This window comes from Rhincodon typus, chromosome 2 (assembly GCF_021869965.1).
Source record: "Rhincodon typus isolate 14 chromosome 2, sRhiTyp1.1, whole genome shotgun sequence".
NCBI lineage: Eukaryota > Metazoa > Chordata > Chondrichthyes > Orectolobiformes > Rhincodontidae > Rhincodon > Rhincodon typus.
This window is the reverse complement of record NC_063333.1, coordinates 110382080-110408453: the sequence shown is the minus strand read 5'-3', so window position 1 is coordinate 110408453 and position 26374 is coordinate 110382080. Positions and strand designations below refer to the sequence as shown.

The 26374-nt window shown below is 42.4% G+C and overlaps 1 protein-coding gene across 1 annotated transcript in view; it reads right to left on the bottom strand.

Annotated features, from left to right (window-relative positions):
- The window catches only part of LOC109934509 (phosphatase and actin regulator 1-like), a 254101-nt gene that overhangs the window by 101799 nt on the left and 125928 nt on the right, over positions 1-26374 (bottom strand). Inside the window, exons 2-3 of the mRNA XM_048613033.1 lie at positions 25184-25264; positions 5470-5619 (exon numbers count right to left, since the gene is read on the bottom strand). Coding sequence (XP_048468990.1) covers positions 5470-5619; positions 25184-25264 — 231 coding nt within the window. The remainder of the gene's footprint in view (positions 1-5469; positions 5620-25183; positions 25265-26374) is intronic.

Genomic DNA, 26374 nt, shown 5'->3' with positions numbered 1-26374 from the left:
TGTTTAGCATGCTTGTCTTCATTGCTCAGACCTTTGAGTATAGGAGTTGGGACTTTATGTTGAAGTTGGACACGACATTGGCTAGGACTCCTCTGGAATATTATATCCAGTTCAGGTCTCCCTGTTATAGAAAGGATATTATTAAACTAGAGAGGGTTCAGAAGAGAATTACCATGGTGTTGCCAGGAACGGAGGGTTTGAGTTATAAGGAGAGGCAGGATAGGCTGGGACTTTATTCACTGAAGTGTAGGAGTTTGAGAGGTAACCTTGTAGAGGGTTGTAAAATAACAAGGGGCATAGATAAGGTGAACGGCAGGAGTCTTTTCCCTGGGGTGTGGGATTTCAAGACTAGGGGTCATATTTTTATGGTCAGAGGAGAAAGATTTAAAAAAGACATGGGGGCAATTATTTTACACAGAGTCGTTCGTGTGTGGAATGAACTTCCAGAGGAAGTGGTGGATGTGGGTAAAGTTACAACATTTGAAACGCGTTTAGATAAGTACATGAATAAGAAATGTTTGGAGGGATATGGGCCAAGTGGGACTAATTTAGTTTAGGATTATGGTCGGCATGGACTGGTTGGACGAAAGGTCTCTTTCTGTGCTATATGACTCTATATGGATAGGTTAGGTGATTGGGCCAACATTCGACAGGTAAAGTTTAATGTGGATAAGTGTGAGGTTATCCATTTTGATCAGAGGAACAGAAAGGCAACTTGTTATCTAAATGGAGAGACACTTCTGAGTGCTTTGAGATAAATAAAAAAAAAACTTAATTTCTGCATTTTTCTTTCCAGACCAAAAGTCTGTCCATTTGTTTCTTTCTTTAGCAAAATTTGTTTAGTCTGGCATATTTTAGATATGGGAAGTAATACAAGATCAAATAAAAACTTAATGTCTGCATTTTTCTTTCCAGACTACTTTGACGCAGAGAGATCTGGGTGACGTTGTGCATGAATTACAGAAAAAAAGCACCCAGATATGACAGATGTTAGAGAAGGAAAATGGAATTTTGACGTTTCTTCCTAACAGAGTAGAGTATAAAAGCACAGAAGTGTTGCTGCAACTGTATAAGGCATTAGTGAGACCACACCTGGACTGCTGCATACAGTTTTGGTCATAGCATCCCTATAGTGCAGATAGAGGCCATTCAGCCCATCAAGTCTGCACAGACCGTCTGATGAGCATCCGAACCGGATCCAAGCCCTCCACCCTATTCCTGTAACCCTGATTTTACCAAGGCTACTCCACCTAACCTGCACATCCCTGGAAACCGTAGGGCAATTTTAGCATGGCCAATCCACCCAACCACACATATTTGTACTGTGGGAGGAAACCAGAGGACCCAGTGCAAACCCACACAGACACGGGGAGAATGTGCAAACTCTACACAGACAGTCACCCAAGGCTGGAATTAAACCTGCATCCTGGCACTGTGAGGCACTGTGCCACCATGATCCCCGACATGTGGAGGGATGTAGTTGCATTGGAGGCAGTTCAGAGGAGGTTCATTAAATTGATTCCAGAAATGAGAGATTTGTCTTATAAAGAGAGATTGAGCAGTTTAGGTCAAGACTGTCTGGAGCTTAGAAGATTGAGAAAAGATCCAATTGCGATATACAAGATGCTAAACAGGATTGATAAAGTAGATGTAGAGATTGTGCTTCCTCATATAGGGCAATCTAGAATGAAAGGTCATCCTTTTTTGATTTGACTTATTAGTGTTACATGTGCCGAGATGCAGTAAAAGGTATTGATTTGTGAGCTATCCTGACAAATCATACCTTACATGAGTAAATCAGGGTAATGGAACAGAATGCAGAATATAGAGAAGATGCAGAGAAAGATCAACTCTAATATTTGAGAGGTCCATTCATAAGTCTGATAACATGGGGAAGAAGCTATTCTTGAATTTGTTGATGCGTGTTTTTAAAATTTTGTATGTTCTGCCCAATGGAAGAAGGTGGAAGACACAATAACAGAGTTGGGAGGTCTTTGATTATATCGGCTGCTTTCCCAAGGCAGCGGGGAATGTAGATGGAGTCAATAGAAGGCAGGCTGGTTTTCGTGATGGACCGGGATGCATTCACAACTCTCTCTAATTTCTTGCAGTGTCGGGCACAGCAGCTGCCATACCAAGCTGTGGTGATCTGGATAGGATGCTTTCTATGGTGCATCTATAAACATTGGTAAGAGTCATTGTGGAATAAAAACTGATAAGAGTTACTTTAATAAGAATAAGAGGTGACAGATTTAAAACAAAGTTGAGGAGAAATTACTTCTTTCAAAGGGCCATGAATGTGTGGAATTCACTCCCTCAGACTGTGGTGGATGTCAGAACATTGAGTACATTTAAGGGGGAGATGGACAGACAGATTTTTAATTAGTGATGAGTTGAATGGTTGTGGAGAGTACACAGAAAAATCAAATTGAGACCAAGATGAAATCAGCCATGATAATATGAAATGGTCGAGCAGGCTTGAGGGGCTGAATTTACTACTCCTGCTTCTAGTTCTTATGCTCTTAAGTACTACTTAAAACACAACTGAAATTTATTAAATGCAAGAATGCATTGAATGCTCTCAATCAAACAGAAATGAATTGAAAATTAACACAAGGAATAAAAGATCAAGGAAATAGGGACAAGACATTGATATTGCTAGCAAGGTTAGAACGTATTGCTTGTCCTCTAGTTTTTCTTGAAAAAGTAATGGCAAACCTTTTTCTAACAGTATCAGGAACCTATTGCAGTGTTGACGGAGGACAGATGTTAATTAAATACTCTCAAATTTCCTTGATTATTGGTTTATTAGCATTGACCTCCAGCTAATCTTAGCAGCAGAATGACAATCAGGAAACAGGTTGAAGTAGTGTTAGCAAGGAGAGAGGAAGTTTCAGTTTGTCATTTTAATGTGGAACCAGGAGGAGCAGACCTGCACCCCATGACTTAATAATCACAAGTCTTTTTTTAAAGCTCTTAGTCACAGCCTGCAGTCATTCTTTTAACTGCCACTGGTTTTCAGCTGTACTTAGAGCAAGCCAATTTGGTAAAGGAAGCATCAAAAAAGTTTTATTGACATTACAATTTTCCAAATGTACAAATACAAAAGGATGAACCTCTATTTAAGATAGTTAAGGCCTTAAATGGCTGATTTGCTGGCACAGCATTATGTAGAGATTGTATTTCTGGCTAAGATCACACATGCCCACCACATTGAATGCAATGTTCATTTTAAGCTTGCAAAGCTATGTTTGTGTTATAGTCTTTCAATACAATATCCATCCTCGTTATAAGCAGATTTTCCTACATTTTCAGTTGAAATGCTATTATCGCCTGGCTCGCCTGGAATAACCTGCCAATAGTTTACTCATCTCAGCTTTCCAAAACTATTGTTCATAAATGTAAGATAGTCACTAATAAATCTAATGATGAACTCAAGAGAAACGTCACCACTCAAAGAATACTGAGAATGTGCAGCTTTCTATCTTATAAGAGATAGTAAGAACTGCCGATGCTGGAGTCTGAGATAACACAGTGTGCAGCTGGAGGAACACAGCAGGCCAGGCAGCATCAGAGAAGCAGGAAAGCTGACGTTTCGGGTTGGGACACTTCTTCAGAAAAATCAGCTTTCCTCCTCCTCTGCTGCTGCCTGGCCTGCTGTGTTCCTCTAGCTCCACACTGTTATTTCTATCATATAAAGTGTGCATTAATGCACTTAAGGGGAATCAAGGTAAACCCATGAAAGAGAAAGGAATAAAAGGATACGTTGAAAGTTTGAGACTAATTCAGATGGGAGGAAGCTGCTGTAGTGAATGAGCATTGATTTTGCCCTCTGCTGGGGTTCTCCTACCACTGAAGAGGGGTAATATCCGAAACATTGGTGGCTGAGTCTTGAAAGGTAATACCCGAAACGATGACTGCTCCTTTCCTCCAGATGCTGCCTGGCTTGCTGTGTTCTTCCAGCCTCCTGTTTGTTCTCCTACCATTGTACTTGATGCTGCTGTTTACTGCTGGGTGCTTAATTGAATGAAATTAACCCGGAAGTATTATTATAGGATGTGAAGAGAGCCAGGAAGTAAATGGCAGTGCAGTGCCATTGTCTGCCCCATCTTGTTGAATTCACTCAGCAAAACAGAAGGTGAAGGACAGCCTCCTAGCACAAAAGCAAAATGAGTTCTTTACATGGCCAATTAAGAGCCACTTAACGGCCCATAAAAATGGCACTCTACCATTAGCGAATGACCTGTACCATATGGGGAGGCCAACTCAGAAAGCATGGGAGCCTCCCTGTGGGCTGTAGGAGGAAGGGGCACTGTCTGTGGCTCACCTGAAGACTAGGGACAGCCCCAAGCAAACATATTCCCCTGTCCTCCCCTACCACCATCCCCTCCACCAATGACCGCCCACTCACACTGGCTTGCCATTTCAGACAGCCCCAGTGATGTTAAGCCCACTTAGATTGGTCCCAAGGTTACTCTGGGCTGCACACAGATTCAGCCATGGACAGTGCTCCCTTTGGTGTGGCTGGGACTGAAGAGCTGCCAGCCCTTTAATTTGCCAACAGCTTGTGGAGGCAGGTTGACTGTCCTTGGAGGAATACGAGCCCTAACTTTCGGCCTCATTTGGATTAGTTAATTTATTTGGCTGGGCAACGCAGAGTGATGCCAGCAGTGTGGGTTCAATTCCCGCACCAGCTTAAATTACCGTAACAGACTCTACTTCTCAGCCTCTCCCTTCACCTGAGTTGTCTCTCTCTAATGAGGGAGCAGCCCTATGGTCTGGTAGGACTATGGTGACTTTACATTTATCTTTATTGGTTTGATTGCCATAGAATCAAGTCAGGATCAGCAGAGGCCAGAATGTTCTACACTTTCTGCACCCCCTATTGTTTGCCCAACAATATTCAGCCCATGATGTGCAGACCCTACTGGCTCACTATCTCAACCACTTTAGGTTAGCACACCATTTGGAATATTCAAGCAACCACTAGTTCTGCACAGCTTTAAAGCTGTCACGGATCACATAAGTTAGTCAGTTGAATTGATAGCTGATCAAAACAAAAAAGCTTTATATATCTGTCAAATTATTTGACAGTACTTTTGATAAATTCACAATTTGTTCCTGCTGATGCTACTTCACTCAGAGCTTATGTTGGAGAAACAGACTAAATCCCAGCTGCTTCTCTGCACCCTGAAAAACAACATAACTAAACACTGTTCTGCTCAGATAGCAGCATGTAAAAAACACCAGCTTCAGTCTTCATTAACAAAAGAACTAAAAATTCAATTTGTAACAGCACCTCTTGTCATACTGGCCTTTGTCATAATTTACTCCACTTATAAAGCTATCACAATTTGTAATGTTGAGAATATGGTCCACTAAATATATTCGTACTATGAGCTGCTTGCAATGCCACAATCTAGTGTGATAAGATAGATAAATCTGATTCTGTTGTGAGACAAATACCACCTGGCTTATCTGTTGATTCTGTACAGAGGGTTGCACTGTCTGCTACGACTTCACCTGACACAGGCTCAGGCACCCTTTCCTCCGTCTCTGAAGACTGGATCTGACCGTTCTCTATTACCTCCTCTTCATTATGTATTGGCATGTCTCCATCTGAAACCAGACCAATCAATCAGAGCATTGAGTGGAAACTGCAATCATGAAATATAACAGTAATGTACAGACAGAAACACACACGCATACATACAAACAGTATGAACAGAGATAACAACACCACTTGATAATTGACTGGGTCTTAAGTCCAGGAGTGGCTATTTCTGTGTACCACTCACTGAGCATTAGTGCCCTACACAAACACAATGATGCAAACAGTCTTGGATTTTGAGCCCCAAACCACATAATAATGCAGACAGCGCTGCTGCGTCAGACTGCAAAAGTAAGTGATCAGGTTGTATTATCGAGGCAGGAGGGATTGGGTTGCCTTGGAGGACTGGGGACTCAGAAAAGCCATTGGGACGAGAGGGGAATGTTCAATAGTTAGGTGAAGGAAAGGAGACCAGGAACTTTAAGAATGACACAGAAGTGAGATTGGGTTTAGGGTTATAATCAAGTGTCAGAGATCTTAGATCAAGAGCAGTGGCAATTGCGCATCTAGCCTGTCCAATCCCAAAGAACAAAGAACAATACAGCACAGGACTAGGCCCTTTGGCCCTCCAAGCCTGTACCGACTCATTTTCCCTTCCATATTAAAACTGTCTTCACTTACAGGATCCATATCCCTTTATTCCCTTCCTATTCATGTCTTCGTCTTGAATGCTACTATTGTGTCTGCTTCCACCACCTCCTCCGGCAGCACGTTCCAGGCACTCACCACCCTTTGTGTGAAAAATATGCTTTGTACATGTCTTTTAAACTTACCCCATTGCACCCTGAACCTGGGTCCCCTAGTAATTGACCCCTCCACCCTGGGAAAAAGCCTTATACTTCCCACTCTATCCATGCCATTCACAATCTTATAAACTTCTATCAGGTCACCCTTCATGTGTTCCAATGAAAACAAACCCAGTCTATCCAGCCTTTCTTCATAACTAAAATCCCCATACCAGGCAACATCCTGGTAAACCTTTTCTGTATATTCTACAAAGCATCCACATCCTTCTGGTTGGGTGATGACCAGAAGTGTACGCAATATTCTAAGTGTGACCTAACTAAAGTTCTATAAAGCTGCAGCATAACTTGTCTATCCTTATACTCAATGCCTCTTCCAATGAAGGCAAGTATGCCATAGGCCTTTTTTACTACCATATCTACCTGCCCTGCCACCTTCAGTGATCTGTGGACCTGCACGCCTAGATCTCTCCGCATATCAATAGTCCTAAGCGTTCTGCCATTCACTTTATAATTTCTACCTGTACTTGATCTTCCAAAATGCATCACCTCATATTTATCCAGATTAAATGTCATCTGCCATTTTTCTGCCTATGCCTCCAACTGATCTACATCCTGTTGTATCCTCTGACAATCCTCCTCGCTATTTGCAACTTCACCAATCTTTGTATCATCGTCAAACTTACTAATTAGTCCAGCTATATTTTCCTCCAATTCATTTGCACAGACCACAAACAGCAGAGATCCCATCAGGGTTTTACATGTTTCTACGAGATTCCCTCTCATTCTTCTAAATTCCAGTGAGTACAAGCCCAGTTGATCAAGTCTTTCTTCATATGTCAGTCCTGCCATTCCAGGAATCAGTCTGGTGAATCTCAATAGCAAGAATGTCCTTCCGCAGATGAGGAAACCAAAACTGCACACTATACTCAAAGCGAGACATCCCTACTCCTATACTCATACCATCTGTGTTTTGTACAAAATTAGATTGGTATCTTTCAGGATCAAACCACCCATTTCAGCCATGTAATCGGTAGGCATGGAAACAACCTACAAGTAATCGGTTTCGGAGATTTATGATGAATATGAACGTTCTGCTCTATGATGTGGGATAACAGGACTCTAAACAAAGGATTAAATTTTGATGTCATTGGCAATGTGACAATTGTGCAGCTACAGGGAAGCAAGGGTAAATCTAGGTAGACCTTCCAGAAGCTATGTATACATAAGCTTAGACAATTGAAGTCTCCATTCTGGCCTTGAGTGCTGCCATATCTCCAAAAGCATGGTGCTTCGCTTGCTGTATCAAGAGACTGGTGTTCCTCATGGGGAGCCTGATCCAACAGATGAATCTATGGATGCCAGAGTTGTGCACAGACTTGCATGTCATCAACTTGTCCATGAGCCTAAGAAAACAGTAACAAGATGCGAGAGGCTGAGATGCCTCTAGCCTTACCCTGCACTTAAAACATTCCAACAAAGCTGGGAGGTAACAAGTATGCTTTAGAAAATGGGAGGATTGTTTTATTTTATTCAATCCTGGGATATTGGTATTACTGTCTAGGCCAGCATTTATCACCCAATTGAACAAAGGGTCAGCGAAGAATCAACTACATTGCTGTGGCTGTCTAAGGGGCATTAATGAACCAGGTGGGTTTGATAGTGATTGGTTGCCATTTGGCTAGCCATTTATTTCAGATTTTTACTGAATTAAAAATATAACCATTTCCTATGACAGTATTCAAATTGCACAATGATCAGCACTGTGCAATACTCCTCATGTACTAAAAGAGTCTGTGCCCAAATGACAATTTCCAGTCTTGGGCTGACAAAAAGTTGCATTCGTGCCACACAATGGCCATCATCACGAACAGAAAATTTAACTATCATTGCCTGACGTTCAATGGCATTACCATCACTGAATTTCCTTACTATCAACATCCCAGAGAGTTACCACTGATCAGGAATCCTACAGCAAGTAATTCACCTTCTGACTCCTCAAAGCCTGTCCACTATCTAATGTTACAAGTCAGGAGAGTGATGGGTGAGTGCAATACAACAATTCTTAAGAAGTTTGGCACCATCCAGGACATTGCAGCCTGCTTGATTGGCACCACATCCACATTAACCCTCTCCATCACCAACAGACATTAGCAGCAGTGATTACCATCTACAAGATGCACTTCATAAATTCACCAAGGCTCTTTAAACAGCAACTTCCAAACCCACAACTAGAACTGGACAACATGGGCAGCAAATACATGGGAACACCAACACCTGTATATTCCCCTCCAAGTCATTAACCATTATGACACTTCCATTCTTTCAATGATGCTGGATCAAAATCCTGGAACTCCCTCCCAAACAGCATTCTGGGATACCTGCATTGCACACCAATCTCAGGTGGGTAAAGTTCATGAAATGTAAAACTTAGGTATAATGGTGATCTCCAGCATAACTCGAATGAGGAGCTATTATCTCCCATGGGGATCAACGCATATTCTAGAATGACCATTCAATGATGGCCTTCCTGAAGAGGCACATTACTTGTATATACCTCTGCCTGGACATCTGCATGATGCCAAGCCTCGGATTGTTGTTCTTATCTGGAGTTTAGCCTCTTCTGGACTCAGGAGTCTGTTTGCATGCCCCTCTGCTCACTTCCACTGTATCTCCATTTTATTGCCCCGTTTTATTGGCCGCTGATCTCCCACTGTCTGTGTTTAAGCCTCCCTCCCTGGTGCTCCTCTTTCTCGAGGGAGGCCTGAGGACTGGATGAATGAGACCCATGCAAGGTGGCCTTTCTATTTAGGAGAGTTTTTATGCCTTTCCCCCAGCCATTTCCTCTACTCGAATAACACAGTCTCAATGGCATTCTGCAGGATAACCCATGGTGCTGGCACCTTATACTCCATACTTAATTTTGTTTGCTACTGTCCTTGCTTTTCCACTCTCCCTGGCACACCAGGTTAACTTTCCCCAAGGCTGCTGATCAGAGCCACTGCAGAGCTTCCACTTACTTGCCACCATCTTTTAACAAGCAAGTCTGTGAATACCCATAGTTTTAGTACAGTGTTAGTAAAATTTAGAAATCCTCTTCAGTGACTTTTGTTACATCTCCCTGGAGTAATGTGCTGGAAATGAACCCCCAATTATTCCTTAAGTTATCACAGAAGTTAAAAAAAAGTAAAAATTATGCAGAATTCCCCAATTTATCTCAAATTCAGATGAGAATATCAGCTGACACCATAAAGTCACACTCAGTATGCGTGTGCAACATAAAGCATAACAGCCAATGACATAATTAAATCCTGTTCACTCTTACATGTTATGCTTATCTGGACACCATATTTTTTTTAACTGGCAGAGTATTTCCCAAAGTCTGCATGCACAATGGGAGCCTTTTAGGGGTATCCGAAGATACAGCCTTTTCACATCACGTCGACAGAAAGTATGGACCGGGTTTCTGTAGTTAATAAGAATTACTATCTACTACAAGTTATAGACTGCAGCTACAGATAAACAATTATGAACCACTGACATAGAACTCTACTAGTTAAAACTCTAACCTCCTTTTAAACGGTCCCTATAGACACACATACACACAGACAGACACAGACAGGAATAAAAATAGGTGTTACTGATGGAGGGAAAAATGAGAAAATGGTATTGTGGTTTCTGTTCACAGGATCTGCAAAGATGGTTCTTGTGCTGATCAGAATGTAGCTTTCCAGTCTTTCTTCTCTAGGTGCTTTCGCTGGTTTTGTAGGAGGCCTGGGGTGAGTGGCTCTCATTTGTTAAAGTCACAGCTTACAAGCAACTGAAGGAAAAATAAACTGGCTTTCTTCAGGATTAGAGTAGTTTTTACTGCAACTGCTTAGACCTGTAATTGTGTAACCTAAACAGAACTTACAATAGGTGCCAGGTTACTTAATTCCAAAATCATGCAGTAGAACTTCAGCAATCAACAACTTTAAAACAGTTCTTTTCCCATTTCAGTCTAAACTTAAAAATAAAAAGAATAAGAAGACAGTTTTAATGCTTTCAAGTAGCCAACTAATTGCCATATTTGTGTGTCCAAGTCTAAAATCTGCCTTCCATGTCAGCTGCCATTCAGAAAATGTAACAAAGTGAAGACATCAGATTGTTTTTCTGCATGTTATATTCAAATATTGAGGTTGAAGTCCCTGTCACCCCCATCACACGTGCCTTTTTCCAAAGGAACCAGAAAAATGCACTCAAGTGTTCAGTCTAAAATTTCAGAGTTTCAATTTATGTCAAATGTCCCATTAAGAATTCATTTAATCTTTTAAAGAGAGGGGAGCAGATGTCTGGGAACACCATCCTCCAAAGTCACACATCATCCTTACTTTGGAAATGATGCTTGGTAAAAATTCTGGAACTGCCTCTGATCTGAAAGACGGTGTTGGACGTTCAGATAACTCCATGAAGGCTAGTATCCCATCACCAAGTCACCCTTTACTTACAACGTGCATAGTACATGACACTGAGCCAGCTCCTATACTGAGCAGAACACCTGACACTCCTGTTTACATCTGTCAGCCAGGACTCTATGATTGGACCAAGTTAACAGCTTCAATCAGAGAGCCCATATTTTGCGGAGGTTCACCTGGCTGACCTCATTCAAAAGACTACAGTGGCTACCATAATTAGTGGGACCAGAGCCAATAACTTTAAAAGTACGTGACAAGACTTTCACTAATAGTGTATTACTAATATATGACCATTCACTTGAATCCAAAACACTAATTAAAAAGTTGCTGCACTTAGCACATGCATCTGATGTGAGCAGTGGCAAATCTGTCATGTGCTCTAGAGGGGAAAAGTCTGTCCCATGTCTGGGATTCTCAAAATTATGCTAAAAAATTAATAATATATGGTTGGCAATAGCTAAATTACATGTCAATCTCTCATAATTTTCTGACCAATGGGAGGCAACAGTTCAAAACCTCAAACCTATGGTAGGGGAAGCTTTGTAAGTGAGGCTGCTCAGGCATTGCAAGGGTACAATAAAGAATCATTGCATCCTATAGAACTACAGGGATAGCGAGCATGGAAAGTGCATAATGAGCAATCTCAGGATGTGGGACAACTTTTTCGTATTAACCAAGGAGTAGACTTCCTAATGTGACTCATATGTCTTTGACACAAAGATCATTTTCGCACAAACATCCAGGGATGTGTGGCTGCAGAAGTGCTTGATGTATCACAGCTTTCTTTTTTGCAGAGGAGATGGGATCGGAACCAGAGCCAAAATGGAAAGTCACCATTTATTTCTACAGATATAGCAAATAAAAATCTGTTTCAATCATGAGAAATATTGAACTCACCAAGGCAGTTGATAAAAAAAACATATATAACATGTTCAGAAGATGTCTCTGGCTAGCCCTGTCATCCTTATATCCTGGAAGTGGGATCCTATCACGCTATCTTTGCCTCAATGGAACTTTCTTTCTTTTTCCTTTCCTTTTCTTTCTTTTCCTTTCTTTTTTTTCTCTTTGATGATCAGCATAGCACATCTGGAGATTCACACCCTCACTTTTCTCCTCAGAGATCTCCTCTCACTCCTGCATCTCCCTCGCTGCCAACTATTGACACCTGCTACCTCCACACACTCCCTCACTTTGGAGATAATAGAAGGCACAGCACACCACGATGATGCAGGACACGCACTCGCTCTGGGGTATACTGCATTGTAACATTTGACTGGTTCCTGGTTCAGGCTTTAGAACCTCATCTGCAAGAGTAATATGGTCTGTTCTGCAATGACCCTGTGAAGAACAAGCAGTGCTTTAGTTCTTCTTGGCTGCAAGAGCAGCAACTACCACTGGCTGCTGTACAGCCTGCAGATGAAAAAGGAACAGGCCGAGAGCCACCATGCTGTCTGAGAATTTCTTGGAGATCAATGGTCATCAGTGACGTGTGCATTCCAAAGCTTTGTTCAGTTCTGAAGAGTCATACCTGGTGGGACTTGAACCTGGCCCATGTGGACCCAAGAGGCAATGACATAACCACTGTGTCACAAGCCCCTTTGAAGAGTTATTCCCTGACTGAAATTCAAACCCAAGCCACCACAGTGAAAGAGATGAATCCTACTCAAATAAACCAGAAAAGCTGCCTGAATGGTATGAGGAGATCTGCTTAGGTGGGAATTGAAGACAGATGTTTAACACTGAATACTCATTGTTTATTGGAGTAGTCCTTCAATTGGCAGCACCACATTTCAGCTAAGAACTCAGACCCCTAAAAAAAATGCTTCTTGCTCCTCCCAATTTATGTGACATCTTGTCAAAACTAAAAGTGCATTGTATTGAATTGCACTACATTGCAGACTGTCCCTAACATCCATGACAATGGTGGCCATGATGAATGTATTCAGACAAGAGTTCAAAAATCAGATTCCTGAATCCTTCATCTGCCCCACTGTTTCAAAATCCCTGTCTCCCCAATAACCTGTCAACCTCACTGCAATTTGCTTGACCCCTTTTACAGTAAGATGTTTCACCACTAGAATCACTCATAATTGAGGTGCTTATGCACTTGCTAGCACTGTATTCCATCTCAGTTTGAGACTGGAGTCACTGCGAGGTTCCTTGACCACTCCTCCAAGGTCAATCATTTCCCTCTCCTAGTCTACCAGATCCTTCCCTATTACATTCAATTGTCCCTAATACTACAACCGTTCCCTCAGATAGCCAATATATCCAGGTCACTCTCTATCAATTTTTTTTAAAACACAATTCATGGGTTATGGGCGCCACGTTTTTGTCCAATCTTAATTGCCCAGAGGGCAGTTAAGAGTCAACCACATCAATCAATTGGGTCTGGAGTCACTTGCAAGCCATACCAGGTAAAGATGGCAGATTTCCTTCCCTAAGGGACATTAGAGAACTGGATAGGTTTTTACAACAATCAACAATAGTGACCATTGTTGCAGTTACATAGTGACCATTGGACCAGCTTTTTATTCCAGATTTTACTGAATTCAAATTTCACTATCTGCCATGGTGGGATTCAAATCCATGCCCCCAGAACATTGGCCTCGGATTCTGGAATGTAGGTCCAGTGACGTTACAACTACACCACTGCCACCTCTTCATGTTAATGATAGTGGTCTAGTAATGAATCACTCATCAGGGATTTACTCTGTTTTTTTAAAGCAGTAGAACACATCACAAGTTACAAAGCAGATATTACAGTAAACCTACTGATTTGTGTGTCTGCATTGCTAGGCAGAGACACAATATTGTCTACAAATGGCAACTGAACAAGTTGGGACTGTTCTCCTTAGAGAGAAGAGGACTGAGATTAGAAGTTTTCAAAATCACAAGCGTCAAAATCACATGTGGCTGAACACAGTAGATAGGGAGAAGCTCTTCTGCTTGTAAAGGAAAGAAGAATGAGGAACAAAGGTTTAAAGCAATGTGCAAAAGAAGCAATGGCAATGTGAGAGAAATGTCTTTTGCACGGCAAGTAGTTAGGGTATAGAATGCACTACCCGTAAATGTGGTGGAGGCAGGTTCAATGGAAGCATCAAGAGATAATTGGATGATTCCTTAGATAGAAATAGTGTGCAGGGTGTGGGGTAAAGCAGGAGATTGGCACTAGACAATGAATCTTGTTTGATGTGTCAGTACAATTAGCCAAATGACCTCCTTCTGTGCCATAACAATTCTGTGATTCTGTGATGTACAGATCTTAGAATATCCTGATTTCTGTAACACATCCCCACAAGACTGGCAATGACTCCATGAAGCACAAAGCTGTTGCCACATTGCAGGATGACAACATTAACTCTCCCACTACTACTACAGTGCCTTTGTTGTTACCTGGCAGTCTGGCCAGGCTGTTGCTGCTGACATGGACCTGACCAAACCCCCTCAAAATATATCAAGAAGGTAGCTTAGACCTTCCTGCTCTTATGATGCTGCTTGGCCTGCTGTGTTCATCCAGCTCTACACTTTGTTATCTTAGCTTAGACCCTAACTTTTATTTAAAGGCAAGTGTAAGATGCTGTTTTCAGATGTGATTTGATTGGTCCACTGCTATGCTTTAAGTAAAACACAATATTCTAACAACGCAGCTAAAATACAAACAAAAAAAAAAGAATTGTCATAACTTTAGAGATAACAAAGTGTGGAGCTAGAGGAACACAGCAGGCCAGGCAGCATCAGAGGAACAGGAAAACTGATGTTTCAGGTCTCTCACACATACACACTCTCTCTCACACACACATTCTCTCTCACACACACACTCTCTCTCTCACATACACACACTCTCCCTCTCACAGACACACACACTCTCTCTTTCTTTTACACACATACTCTTTCTCTCACGCACATACACTCTCTTACACACACACACTCTCTCTCTCTCTCTCTCTCAGAAAAAGAAGAAGGGTCCTGACCGGAAATGTAAGCTTTCCAGTTCCTCTGATGCTGCCTGGCCTGCTGTGCTCCTCCAGCTACACACTTTGTTATCTTTGACTCCAGCATCTGCAGTTCTTGCTATCTCATTGTCATAACTTTAACTCTGTTAAAATACTTAATAAAATAACACATATTTTAACTGTTAATGATTATCATCAACTGTTCCAATATAGCAGCATCCCATAGACACACCCTTGATAAAGGCAAATTCAGCAAAACAGATTTTTCTCACAAGCTATCTCTAGTTCTGGAGAAAGGAACACTGAAAGAAACAATTTAACAGCAGAGAGAGAACTCAAGCTTTTTGCTGCTGCAAACAGAGAGATGTATCTATCAGCTTTATACCCCAACTTCAACTGAAAGCAAAACTAAAACTCAGGGTCTATGCGAGTCTGACTGTACCAACTCATGTTTCTTTCGTCTAATTAAAAAATATACTCAAGGTGCTTAAAGCTGTTTACCCACTGCTTCTGAAGCAGACATTCCTACACTACTGGCAACATGTCTTTGCAAAAGAAAGAGCACAGAACAAATCGTTCTTAAAGGCACAGTACTGTCACACTGCTCACATCAAGATGGAGTCATCTCAAGCTAGGTTTTAATTCTCAGATCTGCGTAAGATTGTATTCAGAGGCCATCTGCACACTCTCATCAATGACATTCCACCTGTCATGAAGCAACTACTGGGACACGACTACACTGGAGCACATGGCCAGGCAAAGGAGCACAGCAAGCAGACACTAAGAGAACACACTAGGGTGATCACTTGACTTAAGTAAAAAGAATATAAGAAATAGCTGCAGCACTAGACCATACAGCTCCTTGGGCCTACTTTATGATCATTGTTGATCTTTAGCCTCAACGCCTCCATTTCCATTCTTTCAGTTTTTTCAACTGGTGTTGGAAGTACACCCTCGATACTGTTTTCAGTGCCAAGCCAATTAATGTCTAAAGACAACATTCAGTATCTAGTTAAAGCTGGCAGGCAGGCTCCCAAGGTTGAAGAGCCAATTGGAAGTTCTCTAGCAACAATTCATAAGCTGTCCAACTGTCAGAGGAATTTCCAAGATCACCGACCAATGAGTCCACACTTTTAAAACTTTACAATACTTGAAGAATCCATCTCCTATCTCTGCTGTGGCAATTAGATCTAGACCACTTCCTCTACATTTATGCCAACAGTTCTATTTTCACAGAATCCCTCCAATGCAGATAGAGGACATTCAGCCGATAGAGACTGCATCGACCCTCCAAAGAGCTTGTTCTGCTACTCAGCTAATCCTCTATCCATGCCAGTACCTTACATCAAACTCCAAGGGTTCTCAACTGAGTTAGCAGCCTCCTGTGAAGCATCTTTTCAAAGGCCTTCTGGAAATCTAAATAGATTGTGTCCTCTGGCTCTCCTTTGTCTAACTTGGTCATTACGTCCTCAAATAATTCAGCCCTATTTTGCCATGCACGTCCAAGTGGGTCAATGGGCTGAGGAGTGGCAGATGAATTGTAATTTAGTCAAATGTGAGGTGTTGCATTTTGATAAGGCAAACCAGGGTAGGAGTTATACAGTTAATGGTAAGGCCCTGAGGAATGTTGCTGAACAAACAGACCTAGGGGTGCAGGTGCACAGTTCCATGAAAGTGGAGTCGTAGGTAGACAAGGCAGCGAAGAAGGCATTTGGCGCGTTTGGCACGCTTGCCTTCATTGGTCAGAACATTGAGTATAGGAATTGGGATGTCATTTTGTGGCTGTACAGGACTTGGTGAGGCAACATTTAGAATGCTGCATACAATTCTATAGGAATTCTATAGGAAAGATAGAGTCATAGAGTCATACAGCTTGGAAACAGACACTTCAGTCCATCCAGTCCATGCCGACCATAATCCCAAATGAAACTATTCCCTGCACTTTGCCCATATCCCTCCAAGTATTTTTTATTCATGTACTTATCCAAATGTCTTTTAAGAGCAGTAACTGTCTCTGCATCCACCACTTTCTCTGGAAGTTCATTCCACACAGGAACCACTCTCTATGTAAAAAAATTGCTCCACAAGTCTTTTTTAAATATTTGTCCTCTCACCTTAAAAATATGTCCCCTAGTCTTGAAATCTCCCACCCTAGGGAAAAGACACCTGTCATTCACCTCACCTGTACCCCTCATGATTTTGTAAACTTCCATAAACATCACCCTTCAACCTCCTACGCTCCTAAGAAAGAAAGCCTCTCCTTATACTCAAACCCTCCATTCCCAGCAACATCCTGGTAAATCTCTTCTGAACACTCTCCGGCTCAACAGCATCCTTTCTATAACAGGGAGATCAGAACTGGACACAGTAATCCAGAAGAGGCCTCACCAACGTACCATACAACCTCAACATAGCGTCCCAATTCCTATACTCAATGGTCTATACTCAAGAAGACAAGCATGCTAAGTACCTTCTTAACCACCCTATCTATATATGACGCAAAAGACAAAAAATTATGTATTTGAACCTTTAGTTCTCTGTTTTACAACATTGCTGAGGGCTCTACTACAAGTCCTGTCTTTGTTTGTTTTACGAAAATGCAGAACCTTGCATTTATCCAAATTAAAATCCATCTGCCACTCTTCAGCCCATTGACCCAACTGATCAAGATCTCTTTGTAATCTTAGATAACCTTCTTCATTGTCTACTATAGCACCGATTTTAGTGCCATCCACAAACTTACTAAACATGCCTTCTATGTTCTCATCTAAATCATTTATACAAATGACAAAAAGCAGCACCGATCCCTATTCAATACCACTACTCATGGCTTCCACTCCAGAAAACAATCCTCCTCACTCTCTGTCTCCTGCCGTTAAGCCAATTTTGTATTTGAAATAACTGCACAAAGTCTGATATCCCATCACCAAGCCACCCTTTATTTACTTATGCAAAGTTCACTGGCTGTGACCAGCATCTCAGAGTCAGTCCTGTAAACTTAGGAGATTCTAAGTTCAAGAGACAGGTCAGGCTGGAACAGGACAGGGAGTGAGGAATGCCTGTTGGATTAAATTGCATCCAATTCAATGCAAAAGGGTTGACAGGTAAGGCCAATGAGCTCAGGGTGTGGATAGGTATGTGGGGCTGGGATATTATAGCCATTACAGAAACATGGCTAAGGGACAGGACTGGCAGTTGGGTGTGCCAGGGTACACATGCTTTAGGTGGGACGGAGGTAGAGCAGAGAGGGGAGAGGGAGTTGCAATTTTGATGAAGGGTAGTATCACAGCAGTAGTCAGAAATAACTGAGGGATCATCCAGTGAGGCTTTGTGGGTGGAGCTAAGAAATAAGAAAGGGATGGTGATATTATTGGGGGTGCACTATCGGCCTCCAAATAGTCAATGGGAATTAGAGAAACAAATATGCAGGGAGATTGTGGAGACTTGCAGGAGAAATACGGTTGCCACAGTGGGAGATTTTAATTTTCCTAACATAGACAGTGATCACAATCCAGAGTATTAAGGGCTTAGATGGGGTGGAATTTGTTAAATACGTTCAGGAAAGTTTCCTCAAACAGCATATTCCTCAACACGTGGCTAAACAGATGGTGTAGAGGGAGGGTTTCAGATAGCTGGACGATTGGGATCTCTTCTGCGGCAGGTGGGACCTGAACAAGAAGGACAGGTTGCATCTAAACTGGAGGGACACAAATATTCTGGCTGGGAGGTATGCTGGTGTCACTTGGGACAAATTAAACTAGCTTGGCAGGGGGTTGGGAACCAAAGCAAAGGTGAATTGACTGAAAGGGAACTAGAGAATAGGGCAGCAAGACTCGGAGGAAGAGCAGGCAGGGTGTGGTTGCTGATCAAAGTGGGTCTGGTAGACTGAAGTGTATCTGTTTCAATGCAAGAAGTGTAACAGGTAAGGCAGGTGAGCTTAGAGCTTGGATTAGTACTTATAACTATGATGTTGTTGCTATTACAGAGACTTGGTTAAGGGAGGGACAGGATTAGCAGGTTAATGTTTCACAAGACAAGTGTTTCAGGTGGAATACAGGGGTATGCAAAAGGGGTGGGGAGTTGCACTACTTGTTAAAGGGAATATCACAGCTGTACTGCGGGAGGACACCTCAGATGGCTCATACAGCGAGGCAATATGGGTAGAGCTCAGGAGCAGGAAGGGTGCAATCACAATGTTTGGGGTTTACTAATAGGCCTCCCAACAGCCAGCAGGAGACAGATGAACAGATATGTAGGCAGATTTTAGCAAGTTGTAAAAGTAACAGGGTTATTATTGTGGGTGATTGTACCTTCCCATATATTGACTGGGACTCACTTAGTGCTTGGGGCACAGATGGGGCAGAGTTTGTAAGGAGCATCCAGGAGTGCTTCTTGAAACAGTATGTAAATAGTCCAACTTGGAAAGGGGCCACACTGGACATAATACTGGGGAATGAGCCTGGCTAGGTGGTCGTCATCTCAGTTAGGGGAGCAGCTTGGGAACAGTGATCACAATTCAGTAAGCTTTAAGGTACTGATGGATAAGTGCAGTTGTCAGGTGAAAGTGCTAAACTGGGGGAAGGCTAATTGCAACAATACTATGCAGGAACTAAAGAAAGTAGATTGGAGGCAGATATTTGAGGCCAAATCAGCATCCAGTATGTGTGAGGCTTTCAAGTGTAAGTTGCTGGGAACTCAGGATTGGCATGTTCCTGTAAGGGTGAAGGATAAGTAGGGAACCTTGGATAATGAGAGATATTGTGAGCCTTATCAAAAAGAAAAAGGAAGCATTTATCAAGGTTAGGAGGCTGGGAATACACGAAGCAAGGGTGGAAGACAAGGAAAGTCAAAAGAAACTTAAGCAAGGAGTCAGGAGGACTAAAAGGGGTCATGAAAAGTTATTGGCCAACAGGATTAAGGAAAATCCCAAGGCTTCTTATACATATATAAAGAGCAAGAGGGTAACCAGGGAGAGGGTTGGCCCACTCAAGGACAGGCAAGGGAATTTACGTGTGGAGCCAGAGGAAATGGGTGAGGTAGTAAATGAGTACTTTGCGTCAGTATTCACCATTGAGAAGGACTTGGTGGATGATGGATGTGTAGATAGTTTGGGTCTTGTTGAGATCAAAAGAGAGGAAGTATTGGGGATCTTGAAAAACATTAAAGTACACAAGTCCCCAGGGCCTGATGGGATATACCCCAGAATACTGAGAGAGGCAAGGGAAGAAATTGCTGGGGCCTTGAGGGAAATCTTTGTATCCTCACTGGCTACAGGGGAGGTCCCAGAGGATTGGAGAACAGTCAATGTTGTTCCTTTGTTTAAGAAGGGTGGCAAGGATAATCCAGCAAATTACAGGCCGGTGAGCCTTACGTCAGTGGTAGGGAAACTATTGGAGAGGATTCTTCAAGATAGGATTACTCCCACTTGGAAATAAGTGGGCATATTAGCGAGAGACAACTTGGTTTTGTGAAGGGAAGGTCGTGTCTCACTAACTCGGTTGAGTTTTTTGAGGAAGTGACGAAGATGATCAATGAGGGTAGGGCAGTGGATGTTGTCTACATGGACTTCAGTAAGGCATTTGACAAGGTCCCTCATGGCAGGCTGATACAGAAGGTAAAGTCGCACGGGGTCAGAGGTGAGCTTGCAAGATGGATGAAAACTGGCTCAGTCACAGAAGACAGAGGGTAGCTGTGGAAGGGTGTGTTTCTGACTAGTGGCATTCCTCTGGGATCAGTGTTGGGACCTTTGCTATTTGTGATATATATAAACGATTTGGAGGAAAATGTAAGTGAGTTTGCCGATGACACAAAGGTTGGTGGAATTGCAGACAGCGATGAGGACCATTAAAGATACAGCTGGATATAGATCAGTTGGTGACTTGGGCAGAGAGATGGCAGATGGAATTTAATCTGGAAAAATGTGAGGTAATGCATTTTGGAAGGTCTACGCCAGAGGGGAAATATAACAGTAAATGGCAGAACCCTTAAGAGTACTGATAGGCAGAGGGATCTGGGTGTACAGGTACACAGGACACTGAAAATGGCAATGCAGGTGGAGAAGGTCGTCAACATGGCATACGGCATGCTTGCCTTCATTGGCTGGGGCACTGAGTTTAAAAATTGGCAGGTAATGTTGCAGCTTTATAAACCTTAGTTAGGCCACATTTGGAATATTGTGTTCAATTCTGGTCGCCACACTACCACAAGCATATGGTGGCTTTGGAGAGGGTACAGAAAAGATTTAGCAGGATGTTCTGAAGAAGGGTCTAGGCCCAAAACGTCAGCTTTCCTGCTCCTGTGATGCTGCTTGGCCTGCTGTGTTCATCCAGCTTTACACCTTGTTATAGCAGGATGTTGCCTGGTATGGAGGGCATTACCTATGATGAGAAGTTGGAGAAACTTGGGTTGTTCTTACTGGAACGACGGAGGTTGAGGGGCGACCTGATAGAGGTCTACAAGACTATGAAGGGCATGGGCAGAGTGGACAGTCAGAAACTTTTTCCCAGGGTGGAAGAGTCAGTTACTGGGAGCCACAGGTTTAAGGTGCGAGGGGCAAGGTTTAAAGGTGATGTACGAGGCAAGTTTTTTACTCAGAGGGTGGTGGGTGCCTGGGTCTCGCTTCTGGGGCAGGTAGTGGAAGCACATATGGTAGTGACTTTTAAAGGGCTTCTTGACAAATATAAATATATGAATAGGAAGAGAATAGAGAGATACGGTCCCCAGAAGGGTGGGGGTTTTTAGTTGTGACGGGCAGCATGCCGGTGCAGGCTCGGAGGGCTGAAGGGCCTGTTCCTGTGCTGTAATGTTCTTTGTTCTTTGTTCTATATAGAGGGTCCTACTCGGGAAGGGGCAAAACTTGACCTACTCTTGGCAAACAGAGCAGGACATGTGACTGAGGTGACAGTGGGGGAGCACTTTGGGACCAGTGACCATAATTCTATTAATTTTAAAATAGTTATAGAGAAGGACAAAACTGGTCCATGGGTTCAAGTTCTAAATTGGGGTAAGGTGAATTTTGTTGGAATTAGACAGGAGTTTGCAGGGGTTGATTGGAGCAATATGTTTGCAGGCAAAGGGACCTCTGGCAATTGGGAGGCTTTTAAAAGTGTGATAGGTAGAGTTCAAGGTCTATATGTTCCTGTGAGGGTGAGGAGCTAGGTTGGCAGGAGTAGGGAACCCAAAGATGAAAAGAGATATTCAGGCTTTGACCAGAAAAAAGGAGGCATGGCTCAGGTACAGGCAGCTGGGATCAAGGGAATCCCTGGAGGTATATAGGGGATACAGGAGTTTGCTGAAGAAGGAAATCAGGGGGGCAAAAAGGGGGCATGAGATAGCTTTGGCTGAGAAGATTAGGGTGAATCCAAAGAGATTCTTTAAGTATATCGAAGGAAAAAGAATAACTAGAGAGGGAACAGGACACCTCAGGGACCAAAGTGGACATGTATGTGTGGAACTGCAGGAGATGGGCAAGGTCCTCAATAAATATTTCTCCTCTGATTTTACCATGGAGAAAGACATGAAGACTTGGGAACTTGGGCAAGTTAGTGGCAATATACTGGGGACAGTCCATATCACAGTACAGGAGGTGTTGGAAGTATTTGAATGCATGAAGGTGGATAAATCTCCTGGTCCTGATCAGATATATCCAAGAACCCTGCATGAGGCTAGAGAAGAAATCACAGCAGCCCTGGCTGATGTATTTGCATCATCGTTAGCCACAGGTGAAGACCAGGAAGACAGGAGGGTAGAGAATGTTGTGCCCTTATTCAAGAAGTGCTGAAAAGAAAAGCTGAGGAATTATAAGCTTAATATCTAAGGTAGGTAAGTTACTTGGGAAGATTCGGAAGGATAAGATATACATGCATTTAGAAAGATTGGGTTTGTTTAGGAGTTGTCAGCATGGCTTTGTGCATGGGAGATCATGCCTCACAAATCTGTTGGAGTTCTCTGATGAAGTGACCAGGAAGGTTGATGAGGGTAGGGTAGTAGATGTAGTCTATATGGATTTCAGTAAGGTCTTTTATAAGATTCCACACGGTAGACTGCTCTGGAAGATTAGATAGCATGGAATCCAGGGAGAGCTGGCAAATTGGATACACAATTGTCTTGGTTGTAAGAAGCAGAAAGTAAGAGTGGAAGGATGCTTGTTGGACTGGAGGCCTGTGACGAGTGGTGTGCCTCAAGGATCTATACTGGGCCCATTGCTGTTTGTTATCTATATCAATGATTTGGATGAGAATTTACAAGGCATAATTACTAAGTTTGCAGATGACACTACAATAGGCGATATTGTGGACAATAAGGAAGGTTATTAGAAATTGCAGCTGGATCTTGATCAGCTGGGGAAGTGGGCTGAGAAATGGCAAATGGAGTTTAATATAGATAAGTGTGAAATGTTGCATTTTGGAAGTCAAATCAAGGTAGGAATTTCACGGTGAATGGTAGGGTCTTAAGGAGTGTAGGGACCTTGGAGTTCAGGTGCACTGTTCTTTGAAAGTGAAGTCACACTGGAGAGGGCAGTGAAGAAGACTTTTGGCACACTGGCCTTCATCAGTATAGAGTTGTATTGAGTACAGAAGTTAGGAAGTTATGTGGCAGTTGTATAGGACGTTGGTGAGGCAGCATGGGGAGTATTGTGTTCAGTTTTGGTCACCTTGCTATAGGAAGGATGTTATTAAACTGGAAAGAGTGCCAAAGAAATTTACAAGGATGATGCCTTGACTCAAGGGACTGAGTTATAGGGAGAGGTTAGACAAGCTAGGACATTTTTCTGTGAAATGTAGGAAACTGAGGGGGCTCCTCAATCTCCTACACTCCATAGAAAGAAAGTGTATAAAAGCATGAGAGGTATGAATAGGGTGAATGCACAGTCTTTTTCCCAGGGTTGGGGAATCGAGGACTGGAGGGCATCAATTTAAGGTAGGAGGGGAAAGAGTACATGGGAACTTGAGGCACAACTTTTTTACACAGAGGGTGGTATGCATGTGGAATGAGCTGCCAGTGGAAGTGGCTGAGGCGGGTACATTAACAACATTTAAAAGGCATTTGGACAAATATATGGAAAGGAAAGGCTTAGAAGGATATGGGCCAGTGCAGGGAAACGGGGTTAGTGTGGATGGACATTTTGGTCAGCATGGACCAATTTGGGTCGAAGGGCCTGTCTCCGTGCTCTAAGACTCTTTGACTCTAATTCCAAATCAGGTTGTTTCTACAATCGCAGTGGAGAAAGTATTCAACGTCACACAGTGCACACTGGAATTTCCATGGTGCACCGTAGAAGAGCATGGAATCTACCCATTTGTGAGAAAGCATATCCTGGCTGTTCAAAATACCTTTATTGTTACATTGGAAATGGAATAATACTGTATTTGGTCATATCTATGATGAATTACTGTCAGAGTGATCCAAGTTGAAATAATTCTTACATTGAAAATAACAACATTTAAATGCTAGTATGAATATTTGTACAGAAATACATATAGGATAGAATCCCTACAGAGTGCATGCAGGCCATTCAGCTCATAAAGTCCACAGCTACCCTCCGAAGAGCATTCCACCCAAACCCACACCCCCACCCTATCCCTGTAACCCTGCATTTCCCATGGCTAATCCACCTCGCCTACACATCCCTGGATGCTACAAGCAATTTAGCACGGCCAATCCACCTAGCCTACACATCTTGGACTGTGGGAGGAAACCGGACCACGAGGAGGACACCCGCACAGACACGGGGAGAATGTGCAAAAGCCACACCGACAGTCACCCAAGGCTAGAATTGAACACGGGTTCCTGGTGTCATGAGGCTGCAGTGCTAACCACTAAGCCACCATGTTGCCCTGCATAGGTACATAGCATACATAGTAATACACAGTAATTATTATAGAATACATGGTAATTATTTAGAAAAACATAAGAAACACCATTCTTCAGATGAGGCTGTGCCACACTACTAGATTTCAACTGCACTCATTCTAATTCTTCTGATTGAGGCGTGGCTTTAAATTTTTACTGAAAAACCAACAGTCATCACTGTGCTGCAGTCACTATCTGTATTACATTACAACTTCAGTATTGAAATCAATATAACTTCAAAATAAATAAAAATTATCATAAATAACTGTTCCTTAGTATGGTTAGCTTTGTGGCTGTGCTCTCTTAGAAACTCAGTGCACATCTTTGGTAATATTACCAAAAGAGGGAAAGCCATCAGAAGGATCAATTCTGGATATGCTTGCTTGAGTGACATGAGAAAACTTGCAAAAAGGGTCATAATACTTCTAAATAATACTGATTAGTATTCGCTGTTTAAAATATTATACTTTGAAGTTGTAGTTGAATCCTGGATGAAAAATATATATGGATGATAAAGGTTATCAGTTTCACTCATCTTGTTCTTTTTACCCTTTCCAAAAGACTTACCTTTCTCAAACATTTCTTTCAGGACTCCTCGTTTTATTAGTTCCTCTCTGCTTTGTCGCGTGGAAATCTTTCTTTCCAAAGCTGAAAGTAACAGAGATTTTGTTTAGATGCAATGATTATAAATAACAGATAAATAACTACCTGCTTTCCTGCACCAGGCAAAGTGATTTTCTGCTTTTCTGTGATGAGCAAAAACCTCCAAATTCCTCTAGCATCTCACCACAGGTGCATCTACAAGCTTTGCCTGAGCACGAGTAAATCCTCAAACACACAAACAACCTCAGTTGCAATTTGTTCAGGTGCCATTTAAATAGGCTCAGAATGTGTATTGCTTCAAGAATCAATGAGGAAGATGAAGTTTGTACATATTTTGGCCAATTTTATTATCTGGAAATTACTTCAGCCTGACTGTGCACGTGCATGCTTCAGGATTGCCATCAATGCAGGTTGTATTTAAATATAGAAATAGCTAACGGATACAACAAAGGGATAAGCCAGTCAAACTACATCAGCTTCACGATCACTGGATTCACAACACAGTAAAATTAAAACTTTCAATGATCTTCTAAATTGCCTAATTGTTCCTAACCAGACTTTATGAATAACATAAGCATTTTTAAAGTTTTGGCAATTTTCTGTAGCTCGGGTTGTGGGTGAGGTTGTTGACTTGCTCGCCAAGCTGGCGTGTTTTCATTCAGATGTTTCGTCACCATGCTAGGTGACATCATCAGTGGAGCCTCCAATGAAGTGATGTTATTCTACTCCGCTTGGAATTTATACTGTCTGGTCTGTTGTGGTGAGTAGCGTCATTTCCGGTTTTGATCTGCATGGGTTTGTATATGAGGTCCAATTCTAAATGTTTGTTGATTGCATTACATGGTGAACCATGCCTCTAGGAATTCCCGTACGTGTCTATGTTTGGCTTGGGCTTACTATGGTTACCTTGTCCCAGTTAAACTGATGGCCTTCATTGTCTGAGTGTACCGATATTAAGGACAGTTCATCGTGCCGCTTTGCTGCTAGTCGATGTTCATGTATTCTGATGGCTAGTTTCCTTCCTGTCTGTCTGATGTAATGTTTGTGACAGTCATTACATGTAATTTTGTAAACCATGTTGGTTCTGCATGTTGTGGGAATGGGGTCTTTAATCCTTGTAAGTGTTTTCCGTAGAGTGGCTGTAGGCTACCATGA